Source organism: Lepidochelys kempii, chromosome 18 (assembly GCF_965140285.1).
Source record: "Lepidochelys kempii isolate rLepKem1 chromosome 18, rLepKem1.hap1, whole genome shotgun sequence".
Lineage (NCBI taxonomy): Eukaryota > Metazoa > Chordata > Testudines > Cheloniidae > Lepidochelys > Lepidochelys kempii.
The window spans coordinates 2,710,929-2,727,348 of record NC_136397.1 but is presented as its reverse complement, the minus strand read 5'-3'; the positions used below and the strand labels follow the sequence as shown (position 1 = coordinate 2,727,348).

The following is a 16,420-nucleotide window of genomic DNA, read 5'->3' as shown; positions in this document are numbered from 1 at the left end:
TGTGGGGGAGCTGTGTGGTGTCTGGCCTGTCTGCAGGAGCTGGGGGAGGTGGTGAGTGGGGCTGCTGTTTACTCACTGCAAGGAGCTGAGCAGCTGGTGCTGGGGAGGGGTCCCTGCGGGGCTGGACGCAGGGCAGCTGCGAGCGGGGGATGAGCTCTGGCAGCCGCAGCCTGATGCAGGGAGCCAGGGGCTGCTCCTGGCACGGCAGGCGTGTGAAGCTCGGGGGTGCAGTTAGCAGGACTCCACAGACCCCTCCCCCCGGCCCAGAGCTCCCACCTGGGCGCAGCCCCTGTGGCACGGACCCTTCGGGGCTGGCTGCAGATGGCCTTGCAAAGGGGGCTGAGGATTTTCCCAGCCGGGAGCCAGGCTGAGCCTGCCCCCTCCACCCCACCCCACCGTCAGTGGAGCCTGCCCCTGGGGAGATGATCAGGGCTCTGCTCCCTCTGCCCACATGGGAGGCCAACTCCTGAGGGAGGGCTCCCCAGTGCCGCCCCCTGCCCTGCCGTCGTCCCAGGGGGTCCCGGCTGGTCGAGGTGGGAACCGCCTCGGTTGGGCAAACGTCACACTGGGAGGGAGGCGCTGTGCTGCTGGGGGCAGTGTTGGGGGCTCAGTAGGGGGCGCTCTCCCACCACAGTCAGTGCTAGAGCCAGTGCCTCAGCACAGCACCAGGGGGCGCTGCGCTGCACAAGGTGCACAGCCAGGTCGTGTCCCCCTCTGGTCATTAATGATCCCTTGGCTCTTTTTGGCAGAATAAGGGTGTTGGCTCCATTGGCCTGGCCAGGTCCTAACCCAGCGGGGGGCCTTCTGGTGTCCCAGGGTCCTGCAGGTTTCAGCTGGACACCCTAGTCTTCCTCACTTCCTGTCCTAACAGTTGCACTGTGTTGTCATGTGGCTGCAGCAACCCACCCCAGAGGTGGCTGCATTACAGGGCTGGGCAAGGTGATCCCTGGAGGTAGCCAGTAAAGCTGGTCAGTGCAGAGGCCCTAGAGCTGGTCCTCCCTGCTCAGCTGCGCCCTGCTCTCATGCTGGCTGTTTCTCCTCTCCACATGCCCAGTCTACTTCCGCGCTCTGGTGAATTTCACCCAGTCCATCGACTACAGCCCTCGCCTAGACGATGCCAATTCGGAGGAGTTCCGGGAGGTTTCGGAGGCCGTGGTGGATACGGTGAGCCCTGGCCCTGCCACCTGGCCCTGCCCAGAGAGCTCCCTGGCAGCTGGCCCCTGCTGCTCCCAGATTCAGCAGTAACCCTGCCCCCTGCTCGGCACTACAGAGGTCTGTCGGCCCCGGCTGCCCAGCCTGGGTGCAAGGGGCTTCAGTCTCTAGTGGGCGTAGCCCACCGGGCCCCAAGGCCCTTTCCAGGCAGGGTCACTGTCCCTAGGATAGATGGGCAAACTGGGGTGGGGGAAGAGCCTGGAGCCGATGGCTAGGTCAGGTGACGAACCTCAGCAGCTTGGCTCATGGTGCCCTGCGCTCACTACTAGGCCATGCTGCCTGCGGGATTTGCCCCCTGCCTCCCTCGGCCATGGGGTATCTCTTGCTGATGCTCTCTCTGCCTCTCTCTCCAGCTGGAGTCCGAGTACTACAAGATTGGCGGGGAGCAGGTGGTCAGCGTGGTGTTCATCAAGTGAGTGAGGTGCCCCTGGCAGTGCCGCGGGGTGGGGAGGGCAATGGAGGCCCTTCTGTCCCCTGTTCCCCTGGGCCTGGGGCATTTATCTCTGGGAGCTGGAACTTTCCCAGCTGTCAGCATCACGCCCTGCCCGGCTGTGCCCCAAGCACCCTGCGCCAGGGTCCAAAGTGTGCATGGGGAGTCGCACACCATGCCCAAAGAGAGGACACCCCACCCCGCGCCGCCTTCTGCAGCCGGAGACATTGCGGGGGTCACGGCTCTGCTCCTCCCGCGGACTGCAGCTGTTTCAAACAGGCCTGAGCATGGGAGCGAAAGGAGCAGCCCCGTTAGCGCAGCCGTAGCAGGATTTTTATTATCTGCAGAGGGGGAGGTAACTGGGAACACACGAGCCTGGTGGATCCCAATTGGGAGACCCACGCACACAAGGGAATCTACTTCCATCCAGTACGGAGCAGTGGCCGGAGCACGCATGCACACCTCCCCCGATTCAGCCCGGGCCCCGCTCTCCCCAGGGAAATCGACGACTGTGTCTTTGTGGAGCTGGATGTGGGCTCAGAGGGGAACCTGGACGAGCGGGAGATCCGTGAGGTGCTCTACTCCATCATCCAGGGCGGCTCCATTGCCTCCTACGTCACCTCCACGCAGGGCTTCCAGTTCCGGCGCCTTGGGGAAGGTGAGCGAGGCCCTGCCTGGACCCCCAACTGGGGTCACTGCCCTGGGCGCTGTTGGAGTGTGCCAAGGGGGCCGGGGTCGGGGGGGGCAGCAGCTTGCCAGTGTGTTTAGAACAGATCCTGGGCATGCAGGAGGCCCCTCCCCAGCAGTTGAGCCCTGGCGACTGGCAGACTAAGTGCGGGGTGGGGCCTGTGCCCGCGATGGGCATGGTATGGGCCCAAGGCCGGTCTGTCTGTGTGGTTCACCCCACAGTGGCTCAGAGGGGCTGGGACAGATTGGCCTGGCCTGCGTGGACAGAACAGGGCTGGTTCTGGTCGCTGTCCGATAGAACCAGACTGCTCCCTGGGCATCCATGGGCTGTGTCCATCGGTCTATCTGCAGTCACTGTGTTGCCCGGGTGCCGTGGTCTCACTCTGGACTCCCTAGCCTGTCTGCTCCCCTGCCCAGGCCCAGCAAACCCGGCTGGAACCTGGCGCCTGGCACAGCGGGGGCCGCTCTGCTGGGAGGGTCAGCTGGCAGCCCAGATGACAGGTTAGGGGCAGTGCTCCCTGTGTGGGGCTGCGGCTGCGGCCCTGCTGCCTGTGGGGCCAGATGGAGGGCAGGCGGGAGGGAGGGCAGCGTTGGCTGGTCCACTGAGCTGCTGTCTGGCCAGGGCTGAGCCAGGTGGCCCCGAGCCAGAGACCTCCACTCCTTAGGCGGCCTGCGCTTAGGCCTGGGGGGCCCTTCCTCCCTGGCTCTAACCTTCTATTCACTTGCAGCCCAGACCCCACCTCCCCCCATTGCCAGGGAGTCGCCAGGTGAGTAGGGTGAGGCAGCAGGTGCAGGGAGAACCTGGAGGCTTTGCAGTGCAACTGGCAGCCAGGGGAGGGGCGGGGGGAGCGCCCCAGGGGCAGCCTCTGCTCTTCCTGTAGCCCCTTGCACCCTAGAGGGCTCCCGCTGATTGGCACAAGCTGGTTGGATGCAGGGTTTTGTCATTGGGCACCTTCGGCCTGAAGAGATTTCCAGAGCTGGGTGTTGGCTGCTGCACCCAGTGCCAGGCCCTTCCACCGAGCACCCAGGGTTCCCAGTTCCTGCCCCAGTGATTGGCAGTAAAGAGATTAAAGATCCCAGAAGCCCAGCCTGTGGGTGAGCTGGTCTGGACTGTGCGAGAGGGCGCAGACATCTCCTTTCCCCTCCCACGGCAGCTGCCAGCCCCCGGGAGGGTCTCTGTGACCCAGCGTGGTGGGGTGCTGCCTGCCTGCCTTCGGCTGGTGTTCGGAGCGCAGACCAATGCTGGGCCCCCCGGATTGGGCCAGGCCCCATCGGCTCCTGCAACAGGCTCCAGGTTCCCCCACGCTGTGCCGTGCCGTGCCGTGCTGTGCTGTGCCAGGTGTGTTTTTGGGCGGCCTGCCATTTGCGTGGCTCTGGTGCCACTGGCTGATGCCTGGCTGTTGGCCCTGCAGCTGGGGCCCTGGCAGGTGACACCCCCCGCAGCTGGCACAGACCCTGTCCTGCGGCTCGACGCCTTTGTGCAGGCACTTGGAAATGGCTGCTTTCCCAGTGCCGCCACACCAGGAGACACAGGGCCATGCCAGGGCCCTCACTGTCGGGCTGGGAACCATGGACATGGCCTGTGAGGCTTGTGGGCTCTGGGGAGAATAACAAGTGCCCTCTTCCCCTCGCTCGTGTACCAGGTGAGCTCTGGAGCCTGTCTGTGCTGCTCCTGAGATTGACCAGGGGGGCATTGCGGAGCACTGGTACTTACCTCCAATGGGGGAGCCGGCAGCCTCCACGGCACTGCCCCCGGCTGGCTGCATTTTGCGCTGCTCCCAGACCCCCGCAGACCCAGGCCCGAGCAAACCCACCCTCACCTGAGCCCAGCAGACTCATCAAGGTCAGAGCGGGTGGTTCGTGCAGGGACCCACCAGGCAGGAGTCCAAATCCACCAGGTGCTGGGGGCAGGTGGGCCCTGTGCGATGGCATGTCTGCCGCATAGTACGTGTGCCCCAAGGCATATGCCGCGTGGCGTGTGCACATGGCGTGTTCCACATGGCATCTGCCATGTGTCGCGTGTGTCACATGGCATATGGCCCGTGGTGTGGGTACCTGCTGCCTGCCTCTAACCGTGTGCAGTGCTTGTTTTGCTTCCTGAACACGCAGCTCACGGGGTTTCTGGTGCTGGATCCCACCCCATGCCTGGCCCATGTGGGCAGGGGGCAGCGAGGGGATTTCAGTGCAGCTGGGTGAGTCTGGGGAGGTGGGAGGAGGCAGCGTAGGGCGTCCCTGGGGGTGGGGTGGCAGTGAGTGGAGCTCTGGGGAGCCCCCTGTGAGCCTGCAGAGGAGAAGGGGCTCCAGGCAAACTCCAGCCATCCGGCTGGGATTTGCCATCCCAGGAGCTAGCTGGGCCAAGGTCAGCAGAGACCTGGGCTGGACCTCGAGCCCTGGCCCATGGGCTGGGAGCTTTCCCCAGGGGTTGGAGCCCTAGTGGCACCTCCCCTCGCCCCCAAGGCGCTGACCCCGGCTGGCCTGGGGGTCCCGTGGCTCTGACTCCTGCCCATTGCAGTGCCCCTGGATGTGCGTGCCTGCACTGGGGAGGAGTTTGCCTGCCGCAGCGGGGAGTGCATTGAGAAGGAGTTCCGCTGCGACCGCCGCCCTGACTGCCGCGACATGTCGGATGAACTGGACTGCGGTAGGTGCCGGGAACGGGCAGGGGCGGGGCTACTGATGGGGGCAGGGCTATTGAAGGGGGCGGAGCCATTGATTGGGAGGCCTGGACCTCGCTGGATCCTCCCAGTCCAGCCCCTCCCCTGCAGTGGTCCCCTTGCGTATGTCCTTCCTCTAACCAGCTCCTCCCCTCTGAACCACTCGCAGCACAGATCCAGCCCCCCCAGCCCAGAGAGGGCCAGGAATCCTGGCACGAGCCCCCCTCAGGAGCTCTGGTGGGGTCAAATACCTCCCAGCAGCTTCCAGGCCTCAGCTCCCTCCCTCCCTGCGACCACGGAGCCATGGGCAATAGAGACCCAAGAAACCCCCGGCACCTCCAGTTGAGGGGCTCTCCCACCTGGGAGGTGGGAGGGATTATGCCGCATGCTCCCGAAGGTGCTTTGCAGATGGGGAACTCGAGGCACCGAGCAGCCAAGTTGAGAGCTGGGGTTAGAACCTGAAGCTCCAGCCCGCCCCGTGCTGGGTAGAGCCCCTGCCCGTCCTCAGTGACCCTAAGAGAGCGCTGCTGCCCAGGCCATGCCCTCTGCCTGCCCTGCTCTAGGCCAGAGCTGGAGTGGAGCAGACCCCTGGGGGTGGCAGGGGGAGGGACTGCTCACAGCAGGCTGGTCTCCCGGGCTCAGCTGGTCCCAGGCGATGCCCCTGGGAGTGGATTGCGCAGCCTGACTGAGCTCCCCCAGCGCTGGTCTACCCCTGGCTCAGCCCGTGCTGTGCCGCCATGGCAGATCCAGAACAACCCCTGTAACTGTGAGCGAGACCCTCTGCCCCAAGGCCTGGGGTGCATGGGGCTGGCCCAGCTGAGAGGGGGCACTTGCCCTGGAGGCCTCGTGAGCTAGGACCTACCTCGACCCCTGGGAACTGGAGGCCTCAGGCTGCAGGGGCCAGGAGCTCGCGGGCGCCTGTGGTCCTAGAGTGGGGGCTGCCTCGGGAACTAGCTGATCCCCCCCCGCTTCCTGTCCCCTGCAGAGTGCCCCAGCGAGGAGTTCCGGTGCGGCACTGGGGAGTGCCTGCCCTTGGCCTACCGCTGCGACCGCAGCCCTGACTGCAGGGACGGCTCCGATGAGCACGGCTGTGGTAGGGAGCCTGGGGGCCCCAGGACTTTCCCTCGCCACCCGCTGCCGTTGCGGGAGAGACTGGGCACCCCTTGCCTAGGCTTCCAAAGGGCCAACTGCCAGGACAGCCTTGGGCACAGCCAGGCGCTGCCCCTTGCCTGGGCACTAGTTGGAATGCCACTGGGCTGGGGAGGGGGCATGTGTATTGTGAAGGCTCTTCCCATGGGCATGCTCTGCTCACAAGCCCTCCCATCCTGTATGTGCCAGGGACACCCTCAGACTGCCGGGGGCATCCCAATGCTAGCAAAGGGCCCAGGGCCCAGCAGTGCCAGTCCTTGCCATGGGACCTCCATGCTGCCATGACCCCAGGCCAGGCAGCTGAGCTTGGATGGGAGTGAACTAGTAATGTCTCGTGCCCCCCGGCCATGGAATCCCCGTTCCCTAAGGCTGGATCCCACTCCTGCCGGCGCTGCATGCCCTGGCTGCCTACCTGGTCGCTGCCCCTCCTTCCAGCTGAACCCTGGGTAGCCAGCCTGGCTCTCCTGATCACAGATACCTTCCTTAGTGTCCCTGGCCTTGGATATAGGATCCCCTGCCACCAGCGCCTCTGCCTGGCCTGGCCTGGCCTGGCCCAGGAACTCAGATCTCAGGGCTGGATTCCCTGCCCCCAGCTTCCCTGCCTGGCCTGGCCCATGATCTCAGATCCCAGGGCTGGATCCCTAGTTCCCCTGCCTGGCCTGGCCCAGGATCTCAGATCCAAGGGCTGGATCCCCTGCCTAGCCCAGCTGGGCCCAGGATCTCAGGTCCCAGAGCTGGATCCCCTACCACCTGACCTTGGCTCTCAGCCCGTTTCTCTCTGGTCTCTAATGCTCTCTCTGTCTGGTCCCAGATCGGCAGGAAGTGGTGACCTTCCCACCCCTGCCCATCACCACTGCTCAGCCAGCCACCACCCGGACACCCACAACCTCCCCTTCGACACCCATGATCACTACCAGGAGGGTGCCAGCCACCACGCCCCCCCGGCTCGTCACCCCCAAGCACCCACCGATTCGGCACCCCCTGGAGCAGCGCCCCTGCCGCCGGGATGAAGCCGTCTGCTCCAACAAGCAGTGCATCCCCCGGGACTACCTGTGCGACGGCGAGCGGGACTGCCTGGATGGGAGCGACGAGCTCAGCTGCGGTAGGGGGCGTGAGGGGGTGGACTGGGCCAGGAGGGGCAGCAAAAGAACAGCCAGGCTAGCGGCTGCAGCGCTAGCCCAGGACATGGCCCTCGGCTCGGATGGCTCCCGCAATTGGCTGACGGATCATTACTGGGGAATCGGGTCCCTGTGCAGCGCTGGGGAGGGTCTCTCCCGTGACACGGTGCGGGGGGGACGGGCAGCGCTGGGGAGGGTCTCTCCCGTGACACGGGGCGGGGGGACGGGCAGCGCTGGGGAGGGTCTCTCCCGTGACACGGGGCGGGGGGGACGGGCAGCGCTGGGGAGGGTCTCTCCCGTGACACGGTGCGGGGGGACGGGCAGCGCTGGGGAGGGTCTCTCCCGTGACACGGTGCGGGGCGACGGGCAGCGCTGGGGGGGGTCTCTCCCGTGACACGGTGCTGGGGGGACGGGCAGCGCTGGGGAGGGTCTCTCCCGTGACACGGTGCGGGGGGACGGGCAGCGCTGGGGAGGGTCTCTCCCGTGACACGGTGCGGGGCGACGGGCAGCGCTGGGGAGGGTCTCTCCCGTGACACGGTGCGGGGCGACGGGCAGCGCTGGGGAGGGTCTCTCCCGTGACACGGTGCGGGGGGACGGGCAGCGCGGGGGGACGGGCAACGCGGGGGGACGGGCAGCGCGGGGAGGGTCTCTCCCGTGACACGGTGCGGGGGGACGGGCAGCGCGGGGGGACGGGCAGCGCTGGGGAGGGTCTCTCCCGTGACACGGGGCGGGGAGACGGGCAGTGCTGGGGAGACGGGCAACGCGGGGGGACGGGCAGCGCGGGGAGGGTCTCTCCCGTGACACGGGGCGGGGGGGCGGGCAGCGCGGGGGGACGGGCAGCGCTGGGGAGGGTCTCTCCCGTGACACGGGGTGGGGGGGGCGGGCAGCGCTGGGGAGGGTCTCTCCCGTGACACGGGGCGGGGGAGATGGGCAGCGCGGGGGGGCGGGCAGCGCTGGGGGGTGGGCAGCGCTGGGGAGATGGGCAGCGCGGGGGGCGGGCAGCGCGGGGGAAACGGGCAGCGCGGGGGGACGGGCAGCGCTGGGGAGATGGGCAGCGCGGGGGGGCGGGGTAGCGCGGGGGAGATGGGCAGCGCGGGGGGGGCGGGTAGCGCGGGGGAGATGGGCAGCGCGGGGGAGGGTCTCTCCGTGACACGGGGCGGGGGGACGGGCAGCGCGGGGGGGACGGGCAGTGCTGGGGAGATGGGCAGCACGGGGGGGGCGGGCAGCGCTGGGGAGATGGGCAGCGCGGGGGAGATGGGCAGCGCGGGGGCGGGTAGCGCGGGGGAGATGGGCAGCGCGGGGGGGCGGGTAGCGCGGGGGAGATGGGCAGCGCGGGGGAGGGTCTCTCCGTGACACGGGGCGGGGGGACGGGCAACGCGGGGGGGACGGGCAGCGCGGGGGGGACGGGCAGTGCTGGGGGGGACGGGCAGTGCTGGGGAGATGGGCAGTGCTGGGGAGATGGGCAGCGCGGGGGAGATGGGCAGCGCGGGGGGCGGGCAGCGCGGGGGAGACGGGCAGCGCGGGGGGACGGGCAGCGCTGGGGAGATGGGCAGCGCGGGGGGACGGGCAGCGCTGGGGAGATGGGCAGCGCGGGGGGACGGGCAGCGCGGGGGAGATGAGCAGCACGGGGGAGATGGGCAGCGCGGGGGGACGGGCAGCGCAGGGGGACGGGCAGCACGGGGGAGATGGGCAGCGCAGGGGGACGGGCAGCGCAGGGGGACGGGCAGCGCGGGGGGGCGGGCAGCGCGGGGGAGATGGGCAGCGCGGGGGGGCGGGCAGCACGGGGGAGGTTCTCTCCGTGACACGGGGCGGGGGGACGGGCAACGCGGGGGGACGGGCAGCGCGGGGGGGACGGGCAGTGCTGGGGGGGACGGGCAGTGCTGGGGAGATGGGCAGCGCGGGGGGGCGGGCAGCACGGGGGAGGTTCTCTCCGTGACACGGGGCGGGGGGACGGGCAACGCGGGGGGACGGGCAGCGCGGGGGGGACGGGCAGTGCTGGGGGGGACGGGCAGTGCTGGGGAGATGGGCAGCGCGGGGGGGGCGGGCAGCGCTGGGGAGATGGGCAGCGCGGGGGAGATGGGCAGCGCGGGGGGCGGGCAGCGCGGGGGAGACGGGCAGCGCGGGGGGACGGGCAGCGCTGGGGAGATGGGCAGCGCGGGGGGACGGGCAGCGCTGGGGAGATGGGCAGCGCGGGGGGCGGGCAGCGCGGGGGGACGGGCAGCGCGGGGGAGATGAGCAGCACGGAGGAGATGGGCAGCGCGGGGGGACGGGCAGCGCGGGGGGACGGGCAGCACGGGGGAGGGTCTCTCCGTGACACGGGGCGGGGGGACGGGCAACGCGGGGGGACGGGCAGCGCGGGGGGGACGGGTAGCGCGGGGGAGATGGGCAGCGCGGGGGAGGGTCTCTCCGTGACACGGGGCGGGGGGACGGGCAACGCGGGGGGACGGGCAGCGCGGGGGGGACGGGCAGCGCGGGGGGGACGGGCAGTGCTGGGGGGGACGGGCAGTGCTGGGGAGATGGGCAGCGCGGGGGGCGGGCAGCGCGGGGGAGACGGGCAGCGCGGGGGGACGGGCAGCGCAGGGGGACGGGCAGCGCAGGGGGACGGGCAGCGCGGGGGGGCGGGCAGCGCGGGGGAGATGGGCAGCGCGGGGGGGCGGGCAGCACGGGGGAGGGTCTCTCCATGACACGGGGCGGGGGGACGGGCAACGCGGGGGGACGGGCAGTGCTGGGGAGATGGGCAGCGCGGGCGGGCGGGCAGCGCTGGGGGCGGGCAGCGCTGGGGAGATGGGCAGCACTGGGGAGATGGGCAGCGCGGGGGGGCGGGCAGCGCTGATGCAGGCAGGGCCCAGGCCGTGCCCTGATGGATTCTCCCGCCCGACAGGCACCGCTACCCCGTGCGAGCCCAACGAGTTCAGGTGCCGGAACGGGCACTGTGCGCTCAAGCTGTGGCGTTGTGACGGGGACAACGACTGCGTGGACGGCTCCGATGAGGCCGACTGCCGTAAGTGTGCCGGCGAGAGCCACCCTGCCTTCCCCGGGCCCTGCCCAGCTCCCCAGCCTGGCTGCGTGAAGCCCCAGGGCACCCAGGACAGCTCCGGGCTGCTCCCTGGTGCCTGCAAATGGCCCAGGCTGTGGCTCTGACTCCAGGGTGCGAAGGAGGCCTGCCAGGGCGGAGCAGTGGAGCCGTTTGGTGACTCCACGGAGACCCTTGGGGCTGGGGGCTCTGGCTGGCGGCAGTGTGGTGGGGCTTGGGGCCGAGGCGAGGGTGCTGCGTGGGAGAGGAGCACGGCGTGTCCCTTGGTGCCCCTCACGCAGCTGGCGCGCTGTGTCCCGGGGCCAGGGAGCCGCAGTGGGCCAGAGGAGCTGCCAGCGGAAGCCGGGTCAGCCCGAGCTGCTGCCCTGCCGGTGGGATGGCAGAGGAGAGCAGGGTGCCCATGGGTGCCACAGGCTGGCAGAGACTCGTAACAGCTTCCTGTGGGCTGGGCACGGGTTCAGCTCTGTGCTGGCCCAGGCCCAGTGCCGACTGGACTCGCCTCTCCCAGCTGGCACTGGGATAGTCCTCGGCGGGGGCTGGCCAGCGGTGTGCATGTGCCTGGCCCTGGCTGAGCTGGGGGGATGAGGGGGATGCTGGTAGGCGGGGGGGGTCATGCCAGCTGGGCAGGGGGCGATGCTGGCCAGGCGGGGGGGTCATGCCAGCTGGGCAGGGGCGATGCTGGCCAGGCGGGGGAGTGTGGCCAAGCATTCGCAGGTTTATGCCCACTAACCCCCTCGTCGCATGCCCCCCAGCCACCAAGGGCCCCGGCGACACCTGCAGCCCCGACCAGTTCATCTGTGTGTCCAGCCGCACCTGCATCCCGGCCAGCTACCAGTGTGACGAGGAGGCCGACTGCCCCGACCGCTCCGACGAGGTCGGCTGCAGTGAGTGCGGGCATGGGGTGGGCTGTGGGGCCTTTCCCCCAGGGGGTGAGGGGTGGGCTCAGCCAGCTGCCTTGGCAGAGGGGTCTCTGCCCTCCGAGGAGGGGTGGGGGAGCCCTCCCCTTGGAGCTGCTGTGGGGCAGCCTAGGCCCGGGGTGGGGGACGCCCGCCTGCCTCACTGGTTCCTCCCCCTAGCACCGCCACAAGTCATCACGCCCCCCGAGGAGTCCGTGCAGGCCATCCCTGGGCAGACAGTGCGCTTCCGCTGTGTGGCCGTCGGTGTGCCCACCCCCATCATCACCTGGAGACTCAACTGGGGACACATCCCTGCCAACAGGAGGTAGGCTGGGGATGGCCCAGGACACCCCAGGGAGCGGGGAATGTGGTTTCAGAAGGGGGCTCTGCAGTGGGGGAGGGGTGTTGCAGTGGAGTCACAGTGGGGATTAATGTGAGGGTCTCTGCAGTGGGGGAGGGGCTCTGCAGTGGAAGTGCAGTGGGGGTTGGCATGAGGGGCTCTGCAGCATGTGGGGGGCTCTTCTGGGGCGAGGGGCTGTGCAGTGAGGGTTGGCATGAGGGGCTCTGCAGTGGGAGGGGGTGTTGCAGTGAAGGTGCAGTGGTATTTGGCGTGAGGGGCTCTGCAGTGCGTGCGGGAGCTCTGCAGTGGTGCAGGGGCTCTGCAGCTCATGGTGGGGTTCTGCAGTCGAGTAGGAGCTCTGCAGTGGGGGAGTCACAGTGGAGTCTTGCACTGCAGTGGAGTCACAGCGGGGATTGGTGTGAGGGGCTCTGCAGTGGTGGTGCAGTGGTGGGTTGGCATGAGGGGCTCTGCAGCATGTGGGGGGCTCTGCAGTGGGAGAGGGGCATTGCAGTGGAAATGCAGTGGGAGGTTGGTGTGAGGGGCTCTGCAGCATATGGGACCCTTTTGCCAGGGCTCCCTCCATTGGGACTTGTGGGCACTGCCCTTCCTCCCCTCCCCAGAGTGTCCATAAGCAGCGAGAACGGCCACGGGATGCTGACCATCCGGGACGTGAAGGAGGCCGACCAGGGGGCCTACACCTGTGAAGCCATCAATGCCCGGGGCATGGTGTTCGGGATCCCCGACGGTGTGCTGAGCCTCAAGCCCCAGCGTGGTGAGTCTGGGGCCCAACACCCGCCCTCCCTGCCAGCTCTGCCAGCCTGAGACCTGGCCAGTGAGCGCAGGGCCTGGGGGCTTGGTTCGCTGGTCTGTGACCTCCCCAGCTGTGGCCTCGCAGTTCCTGGGGAAGGGGGAGTTGAGCCTGGATGGGGAAGCAGGACGGGCGGGAATGGGGAGCCGACTGGCGTATGGGGCTCACCTGCGTGAGAAATTTCCCAGGTGGGGCCGGACGTTCCTGGTCAGTGACGGTTCCGTCACCCCCGCCATGGCTTCCATGGCACCTGCCTGCCCCGCCCTATTCCTGCGTGGGGCGCTGTGGCACCAGCAGGGATGTGCAGCCAGGTCCGCTCTGTGCCCCCAGGGCGCCAGGGCCTATCGTGGTCTCCCTCGTTTCCCGGCAGGTCCCTGCCCCGAAGGACACTTCCATGTTGAAAGTACCTCCAAATGCCTGGCCTGCTTCTGCTTTGGCATCACCACAGCTTGCCAAGGCACCAGCCGCTACCGGGACCAGATCCGCCTGCGCTTTGACACGCCTGAGGACTTCAAGGGTGAGGGGCCGGGAAGGGTAACTGCTGATACAGCTGCCAATACTAGCCGGGCCCTGCCATGCAACATGCCCCCTTGCTCTCTGGGCCATGGTTACTGCCCTGTGGCTTTGCCAGGGTGAGAGTCTGGCTGTGGTTTCCCAGCTGGGAAGCACGTCTCCCTGGGAGGAATGCCCCCTGCTGGGGTGTGAGCCCACCGAGTTGGCCTCGCCTCAGGCGTGGTGCTGAGGGCTGCGGCCCCCTGCTCCTGCACAGACTGGCCTGGGAGGGCTGGCGTGGGCCTTGGAAGGGCGGCTTAGGTTGGCTGCCCAGCTTGGAAAGCAGGTTAACTAGCAGTTAGTGGAATGGCCTCCAGAGTGGCTGGCTGCAGACAGGGCTGGGGTGGAGGGGTTGGTAGGGCCCTTGTGGCTGGAGAGTTTCCTCTAAGCTGACTCCTGGCCAATCAGGCCCCACTCTGGTTCCTGGCTTGTGCAGCAGGTGCCCTTGTGAAGGGCCAAGGACAAATGCAGAGCTGGTCCACAGACTCACTCTGGCAGCCAGACCAGAGGGGTCTCATCAGCCACAGCTCAGCTCTGGGGGCACAGGGGGGCTTGAGGGAGGGCAGCAGGTCTCGTTGCGGGGCCCCTCGCAGCCGCCGTCTCCCCATGCAGCCCTGCCCCTTTCTGTGTGGGTGAGCGCTGTGCTGGGAGCAGGGGGTGCTAAGCCTTTCCCCTCCTGGCCAGGGGTGAATGTGACGACACCAGCGCAGCTGGGGACGCTGCCCCTCTCCTCCACGCAGCTCCAGATCGACCCCGCCCTGCAGGAGTTCCAGCTCGTGGACCTGTCCAGGAGGTTTCTGGCACAGAACTCCTTCTGGACATTGCCTAGCCAGTTCCTGGGCAACAAGGTGAAGGGCCGGGACTGGGCAGACCCTTGGGTGGGGAGGGGACAGCAGCCTGGGAGGGGAGGTGGCAAGTGGAGTAGCCCATCCCTCCGCTGGCACCGTCTAGGGCACAGGGAAGTGCCTGCTCTGCTGGGGGACTCTGGGGCAGGAACGGTGCCACTGTGCGGGGCAGCCCAGTGCCGCGTCCCCAGGGGCCTGGTGGCTTTGCGGCCTGGCTGGTGCTGGAGAAGAGAGGGGCCCTTCCAGACACGCAGCCAGCAACAGCCTCACGTGGGCTTAGAACAGGGGCGAGGGCTCTGGCTCTACCCTGCCCACGCCCCAGGAGCACCCCCTGCTGGCTGGCTACACACGAGGGGCGCCATGACGGCCTGAGGCCCTGTGGAGGGCGAGGGAGGGGCTGGCAGGTGGAGGGACCATCTCTGGGTTCTTTGCAGGGCTTGCAGGACTCCCCTGGGGCTGCCAGCTCCCGACTGCATGCTGACCTGAGCTCTGTTGCTGGTTGCAGGTGGACTCCTACGGCGGGTACCTCAGCTTCCAGGTGCGCTATGCATTAGCGCGCGGCCAGTCGGAGCCTGTGCAGAAGTCCAGTGTGGTGATTGTGGGGAATGGGCAGAAGCTCATCTACCGGGTGCAGGTGCCCACCCAGCCATCGGTCATCAACCAGCTCCAGATTCATTTCACAGAGGTGGGTCTGCTGGAGAGGCAGCTGGCCCCACGTGCCCAGGGAGGGCTGGGGGCCTCCGTCCCTGGCAGCATGCTCTCTCAGCTGCCCGAGCCGATGACCATGTGTTGGGGTGACGTTCAGCCCACTCACTTGGCTTCCAGTAGGGCTCTCGCACCGTGCGGTGGGTGCTGTTCTGCTGCTCACGCCGGCTGACCCTGCCATGCCCGGCGGGCCCCTTGCAGCAGCGGGAGGCAGGCCTGGCTTGGCGACCGAGGCTCGTTCTGTGGCTCACCAACTGCCCCTTGGACACCTGTTGGCAGCTCCAGGGCAGGCAAAGGCAGCGGGAAGCTGGGGTGAAGGAGACGGGATGCTGAGACCCGCCACTTGTCCTGAGCTCCTTAGCTAGGCTGTCCCGCACTGGGCATGATGCCCTCAGGAGAAACAAAGTTTCCCTTGGCTTTCTCCACCAGCTCCTTCCTGGTCCCTTATTGCCAGGAACACATGCTAGGGGATTCCCTTGCTCTCCAGTCACTGGGGAAGAGGTATTCGGACATGGTAGGTCACATCCAGTGTGGTTGTCAGAGCCATGAAGGGGCATCTGGAGCTGCTGTGTGCCTGGTCCTCTGAGTGCAGTGCTGAGATGCCCCTCCCCCGGTCCATATTGCCCTGTGTTCCCGGCGTGCACTCGGGGGGCGAATGCGACATTGTCCCTCCCCTGGGCCTTTCCCAGGAAAACTGGCAGCACGAGTCGGGTGCCCCGGTGAGCCGAGAGACGCTGCTCCTGGCCCTGCAGAACCTGGAGAGCATCCTGGTGCAGACGGTCTACGACAACAAGATGGCGAGCGTAGGGCTGAGCGACATCGCCATGGACACCACCACCACGGAGCTCACGAGCCAGGGCATGGCGCAGGGCGTCGAGGAGTGCAGGTGCCATCAGGAAACTGCCCGGCTTGGGTGGGGGGAGTCTCCTGCTTCCTAGGAAGCTCAGGGCCCCAACATTCTGGGCTCAAGGAGCCGTGGGCTGGCTGGTGTCTCTCTTCCCTCCATGCACTGTGTAGCCGGGACGTACCGTTGCTGCAACAAGGCTGGGGCCCAAACTCGGCGTGCTTCCTTGTGACAGGGCTGGGCCCCTGCTGCTGTGCTGCGGGCCCCCCCGCGTGCTGTGGATCCCCCAGTGCCTGCCATGGGTCCCCCCGCGTGCCATGGGTCCCCCAGTGACTGACGCGGGTCCCCCCTGCATGCTGCAGGTCCCCCCAGTACCTGATGCGGGTCCCCCAGTGCCTGATCTGGGTCTGCCCTGCGTGCCATGGGTCCCCACTGTGTGCCAGGGGTTTCCCAGTACGTGCTGTGGGTCCCCCAGGGCCTGATGCAGTTCCCTAGCATCTGCTGCGGGTCCCCCCTATGTGTCATGGGTCCCCCTTGTGTGCCATGGCTCAACGAGTAAGCAGGAGGGCCCTGCAGGGAATCACAGAATCATAGAATATCAGGGTTGGAAGGGACCTCAGGAGGTCATCTAGTCCAACCCCCTGCTCGAAGCAAGACCAACCCCAACTAAATCGGGAAGAGTGCTGCGAAAAAGCAGGAGGGCGCTGCGGGGAAGCAGGAGGACGCTGTGGGGAAGCAGGAGGGCGCTGCGGGGAAGCTGGAGGGTGCTGTGGGGAAGCACTGGGGACTGTGCTGGACCCTCAGCTCTGGAGCATCCCAGTCCCGAACTAAGGAAGGGCAACTGCCCCAGGGCATGATCCTTGGGCCCCGCTGGAGCTGCAGGGAGCAGGCTACAGCTGTCTTTCTAGCAGGGGAGCCCTCTGTTCACGCCAAGGACCAGCCCGCTCTCCCCAGCCCCTAGTGAGTGGGGAGAGGACCACTCTGGCTGCCCCCCCCCCAATGTGGAGACCCATCTGTTGCCGCCATCGCCCACTGTGCTCTGTCCTGGCTCAGGCTCCATCCCTGATGGAACCAGGGTGGGATGCAGCACCCTGGGCCTGCCGGATCTCCAAGGGGAACGTCAGCTGAGCCCTGGGTTTTCCGTAGCCT

The 16,420-nt window shown here is 67.9% G+C and overlaps 1 protein-coding gene across 7 annotated transcripts in view; it reads left to right on the top strand.

Annotated features, from left to right (window-relative positions):
* HSPG2 (heparan sulfate proteoglycan 2) overlaps positions 1 to 16,420 on the top strand; it is a 196,508-nt gene that overhangs the window by 50,295 nt on the left and 129,793 nt on the right. For 5 of the 7 annotated variants that reach the window (XM_078849390.1, XM_078849392.1, XM_078849391.1 and 2 more), the window contains 15 exons: positions 1,055 to 1,164; positions 1,566 to 1,624; positions 2,140 to 2,300; positions 3,058 to 3,096; positions 4,842 to 4,967; positions 5,966 to 6,073; positions 6,941 to 7,231; positions 10,129 to 10,248; positions 11,034 to 11,165; positions 11,358 to 11,502; positions 12,138 to 12,289; positions 12,696 to 12,842; positions 13,562 to 13,725; positions 14,228 to 14,407; positions 15,117 to 15,313. In XM_078849390.1, the coding sequence (XP_078705516.1) occupies positions 1,055 to 1,164; positions 1,566 to 1,624; positions 2,140 to 2,300; positions 3,058 to 3,096; positions 4,842 to 4,967; positions 5,966 to 6,073; positions 6,941 to 7,231; positions 10,129 to 10,248; positions 11,034 to 11,165; positions 11,358 to 11,502; positions 12,138 to 12,289; positions 12,696 to 12,842; positions 13,562 to 13,725; positions 14,228 to 14,407; positions 15,117 to 15,313 (2,131 nt within the window). The remainder of the gene's footprint in view (positions 1 to 1,054; positions 1,165 to 1,565; positions 1,625 to 2,139; positions 2,301 to 3,057; positions 3,097 to 4,841; positions 4,968 to 5,965; positions 6,074 to 6,940; positions 7,232 to 10,128; positions 10,249 to 11,033; positions 11,166 to 11,357; positions 11,503 to 12,137; positions 12,290 to 12,695; positions 12,843 to 13,561; positions 13,726 to 14,227; positions 14,408 to 15,116; positions 15,314 to 16,420) is intronic. The other 2 variants (XM_078849394.1, XM_078849389.1) reach the window with 1 other exon arrangement.